The sequence below is a fragment of the Lathyrus oleraceus genome, chromosome 3, assembly GCF_024323335.1.
Source record: "Lathyrus oleraceus cultivar Zhongwan6 chromosome 3, CAAS_Psat_ZW6_1.0, whole genome shotgun sequence".
Lineage (NCBI taxonomy): Eukaryota > Viridiplantae > Streptophyta > Magnoliopsida > Fabales > Fabaceae > Lathyrus > Lathyrus oleraceus.
The window spans coordinates 188,126,662-188,131,965 of NC_066581.1; the positions used below are offsets into that span (position 1 = coordinate 188,126,662).

General features: G+C 38.0%; 1 protein-coding gene across 1 annotated transcript in view; it reads right to left on the reverse strand.

The window, feature by feature from the left end:
* Positions 1-1,982, reverse strand: part of LOC127130342 (uncharacterized) — a 2,797-nt gene extending 815 nt beyond the window's left edge. The window contains exons 1-5 of the mRNA XM_051059368.1: positions 1,716-1,982; positions 1,491-1,553; positions 1,125-1,189; positions 908-1,035; positions 791-818 (exon numbers count right to left, since the gene is read on the reverse strand). Of these exons, the coding sequence (XP_050915325.1) occupies positions 791-818; positions 908-1,035; positions 1,125-1,189; positions 1,491-1,553; positions 1,716-1,982 (551 nt within the window). The remainder of the gene's footprint in view (positions 1-790; positions 819-907; positions 1,036-1,124; positions 1,190-1,490; positions 1,554-1,715) is intronic.
* Between the last annotated feature and the right edge of the window lie 3,322 nt (positions 1,983-5,304).

Sequence of the window (5,304 nt, forward strand, 5' to 3'; positions counted from 1 at the left end):
GTACACAAATTTGTAAACAGGAAAAAACCTGAATCATTGTAGCACGCATTTGACCAGCAGATACACCCAATAGTTATGAGCATTCTCGGTCCCAAAAAACAAAGTTAAAATATTCCCTAGAATATAAAAACTTTGATTTCAATTTTATACCTAAGAAAAGAGAGTAAGGGTGTTAACAGTGTTAATTTCAGAAATAAATGAATGATATTATTATCATATTACCTAAAGATTTCCGCCTCGTTGGAATGTCCATCTCCATACAAGAATGGCGCTTTGTCACCCCGAGCTACCTTTAGGCACTGATGGCAAGCTTGATAATACCATTTGTACTGCGAATCAATAAGTTTTTATGGTAGCCACGGTAGCACAGAAGGTAATCTGCGTATAGTGGAAAGAATCAAATATGTGTCTCTTTATTACCAACATAAATAAATTAATATTGATGCAAGCAGGACGACAATAGTTAGAAGTAATGTATACATCAGGAAGTTTAATAATCTCATTCAGAGGAAGCACGATAGCCTTTGAAAGAAATTTTTGAAAAGGAGACTATTGAGAAATCTCTGAGTTTTGTGAATACATTTGACAATGGGAGCTAATTTGCCCTAAAACGTCAACCATAGAGTCTGTAGGTATGCTACAACAAAAGGTTAGAATAAGTCAGTTAATAAAAAATATAAGGATGTTTTTAGTAGTAATGAAACAAAGCAGGTTGTGTTGTTGGCACCCATTAATAAACTTCTTGATTGAAGGAATATCAACATTGATGTACAATTTGGTTACGTTGTACCTGTTTGTAACATATAATGGATATTTTCCTACATTATAATTAAATTTGTGTGTTAGAAAGAATAATTAAATCACAGTAGTTAAGTAAAAATGTTAAGAGCATATGAGTTACATTTACCTTCTTCCTTGCCTTTCGTGTAATGCAACAAGATGACAGTTGGGCCTAAGGTATTTATGCGTTGTTGGTTGAATTTGATGAATTGGGAAGCATATGTATCCCAAAGGGTACAGTTAATGATTTTGTTGCTACAATACATGTAAAAATGTTAATTAGACAGTGAGATAATAGAAAGTAAGTTAGGGGGCAAGGAAACACACTTGTGGTCTCTCAATACAAGATTGACATGTTGTTTCTTAGCCCCTGGTTGGGTTTGCGTGTAACCAATGCTATCAACCATTCCTATGATATATGGATAGAAAATTGTAAGCATGAACAATCATAAGAAACATTCCAACAATATATTAATGGAGAGGCGTAGAAACAACCTCATTTCACCTATGAGGACATCCTTACGGTATTGTCCGGTTATGATATCAGTAAAACTGGTAAACTTGTTAGTTTTGCCTAGAATGACATGTTTGTTCAAATCACTCACAGATGTCCCTCTAGTGAACTTCACCGTATACTTGTGGCAAGAAGGTTTGAACAATAAATTATTAGTCTGAACCTAGAAGTTTGATATGGTGTAAGTATGGTCTACCGTTAAAATTGAATCGAACGCCGCCATATACAATGTCAACACAACATCGTGTATATCAGTTCCCTATCAAAGTAAAGAAAGTATAAACGGGTATCATAAACCAAGGTATTAAAACCAAAACGAAACTTCCTTTATACCAAGCAATCAAAACTAAAATGAAAGGTTACAACCATAAAAGGGTGTCTTTTGGCGTGATAAAAAATCGTATTATTCACGAATCCATACAGACAACGACATTTGAACAATGGCATTTGAAACTGGAAAATCGTATCCCATAATAACAAATAACTTCATAACAACAAATGGAGCACGTTCTTCTTCAAAATAGACAAAAATATCAGTAAATAAGTTTACTTCTTTGTCAATAAGGGTCATTTCGAAGTGCTTCTTGTTGCTAGAGACAACCAACCATTTACAGTGTACTTTTACAACAACCTTCCACAGCTCTTTACTATCGGTGACATCGTCGATCTTCTCAAATGGTCCGGCCATGAAGGATGTAAGGAAGAAAATGGAAAATAGAGGTAGTGTGATTTGAATGGGTATGGAAATAAGAGAGCCAACAAGGGAATTAGGGGTAAGAGCAATATGTTAGCACAAGATTGGGAATATACAGCTCCAACATCGGGCAATGAAAATTTAGGGTTTAGGAAATGATGATTTGTCTAGGGAGCAGGCGGTAGGTTTGTCGCTGAAAAGAAATTTTTTAAAACCCATCAGAAGGAGAGTTTCACCGCGCCAAAGAAAAGAAGAATTGAATTAAGAAGGCATTGTTGATTAAGCATTAAGGGGAAAATAGGAATCTTCAGACCATAAGATGTTCTTATATGATAACTGAAAATATTCTTGGCGACTCCTTTTGTGTTGACCTTCCCGAAGAGGAAGGTACACCTATACCTGTATTTATCTATCACTCACAATGCAATGAGTTCTACATTGGTCTAGGATGAAGATGGCGAGGAGACGCCAATATATTTCGCTAGTAAGGTCCTCGTGGAAGCTGATTTACAGTATCAAAAGATAAAAATGTTGACTTTGGTGATTGTTATTACAACAAGGAAACTGGGACCTTACTTCTAGGGACACCATATTATTTTAAAGATGAATTATCATATCTTCCAAGTATTAAAGAAGCCGGATATGACTGAGAGAATGGAATCGTGGACGGTTGAGCTTTTAAAGTATGAGATTTCTTTCACAACAATAAGAATCAAAAAGTCTCTAGTCCTCGCCAATTTCTTGATGGAGTTCAATGCAGCGTTGGAAGAGGAAGCCTCGATGTCTGGATTTTGTTAGTGTATCTTGTAATTTAAAAGGTGGGGAAGTTATGATATTTTTGAAAGGACCAGACAAATTCCCAATTGACAACCATAATGTTTTGAATTTAATGGAAATAATAACTAAGCAAAAAATGAGACTTTGATTGTTAGGATGGCCTTGGCGAAAGAAATTAGGAAAGCCAACCTTCGTGCAATAAATGACTCCTAGCTAGTCACCGGTCAAATTAAGGTCGAGTATCGGACGAGGGAGTCTCAACTATTAAAATATTTGCAGAAGGTTCAAGAGATGACAAAAAGCTTCACGTTTCCAGGAAGAAAATGTCAAAAGCGGTCTTCTTTTCAAACTCATCAGTACCAAGAGACCGAACCTCAATAAAACAATATAAAAGATTTTAACTAATCCTAGCACCAAAATCAAGGTTGTTCAAGTGATGAAGCTAAGAAATGAAGAATGATAGATATTGTCTATAATCAGATACTTACACCACGTCAACATGTTCATCACGTTGTCATGTCAATGTGGCCTGTCACACCATCAACAGATATTAACTGAAGAAATCAAAATTGAAAATGTAAAATTTTACAAGGACAACTGTTTGAAAGAAGCTTCGTAAAGAACTAAAATTAAAAGTTGAGATATTTATAAAGTCCACTAACTTATTTAGGGTTTTTTACCAAAATAACCCACCTTTTCAAGGAAATTCCCAAAATACCCCTAGTTTAAAAAAAACCCAAAATACCCCACTTTTAAGAGGAGTCGCCAATTGAATTGGAGACTCCTCTTAAAACTTGAATGGAGGCGCCAATTGCATTGGCTAGGACAGGTGCCCTAGCCAATCCAATTGACGCCTATGTGTAGGTTTTAAGAGGAGTCGCCAATTCAATTGGAGACTCCTCCTAAAATGCATTTTTTTGTGTTTTATGGTATAAGTGAAAGATAAATTTGATATAAGACGACTTGATATTAATAAAGTTTGGAGTTTACACAAAGAAACCTAATGGTGATGACCGGGATCACCTAACCGACCTCCAGTCCCACATCCTCTAGCTACCTTAACCCTTGGCCCTAACCCACGTTGACGATTCTGCACCGGTGTTTGATCATCTGAGGGGCCAGGAGCGTCACTACCAAATACAGGAGAAGGTCCGTTGAGGTATTCAGACAAGTCAGCATAGTCTTCAGTATGCATTGATGGTGTACCGTCGTAGTTGAGCTCATGACCCATGTAAGAGAAGTTGGGATGTGGTTGACTCATGGATGGGTGACCGGGACGGTTGAAGGGAGACATGGGTGTGAATGATGTGTCGAGGAAAGGTTGGAAAGGTTGTTGGGGTGTTTGGTAGAGATAGGGTTGTTGGATGTTTTGGTTTTGTGATGTTTGGGCTTCTTGGCTACGGTAGGAGGATGGGTGGTTGGTGTTTTGGCTAAGGCAACTTTGGTAGGGTGATGGGGTGGGTGCGAAGCGATGTTGGGTCTCAGGTTGATGGTCAATTTGTTGGTGGTGGTATGGGGTATGCTCTTGGTATTGGGGTTGGGTGAATGACATGTTTTGGTTGTATGTTTGTGTGTTTGTGGAACGAAAAGTTTGACGGATAGGGGGTTGTGAGTAACCGGGCTGAGAATGTTGTTGGGGGTTAGATGTTGATCCTTCTTGTGTGTAAGTTTCCTGGCGTGGGTCGTATAGGTACATATCTTCGGCGATGAACTGAAAACCAACTAATTTGTACCAAGCCATATAAGTACGACTTGGTTTTACCTCAGTTGGTATGACTGCGTCAGTTAACACATGGTCATGATGGTGCTTCCATTTGCGACATTCCGATCTTGCGAAGCTTTGCCATGGATTGAAGTTCCATTAGTCGTTGACTTTACGCAAATGCCATTCTCCTAGGCTAGCTGGGGGATCTTGGATATTCTGGACCATACCGAACTGCAGCTTCACACGATCGGTGTTGTGCATCTCCACAGTTGTGAACCGTATTATCGGTGTGCATGAAGTCCATACGGCTGCGTCTTCAGCGTTGACCTCATGGTCATGATCCAAATTAAGGTATGGACGCCAAATGAACTGAAATGTGAAAGAAGATAGGATTATAATCAATGTAGAAAAAGTTAACAAAATATAACGAAATAATTAAGTTATTTTGCTTATGTCTGTCGGTCGAAGGTGATCCAACATGTTGCGATACTGAGTAATACAGTGTCTCGAACATCTGTTGTAACTCATACCACGTGCCGGCCATCTACACAAAAAAGTCAAAAAAAAATTAGTTTGAGGTAATAAACTTTAAGGAAGTAAGTAAAGATATAGCAATTTAAACAACTTACTTTTGTGCATATGGAAAAGTGAAAGGGTTGTTATTGACCGGTGCTAGAGACGGTAGTCTTGACCAACCCCATACTTGTAGCAAAACAGCACATCCAGAAAATGTAGATGTGTCTTTGTGTGAGTTTTTGCACAAGGAGCTATAGAGATAGGCTAGACAAGCAGATCCCCAACTGTAACTTCCTATTCTATCTACACGTCTAAGTA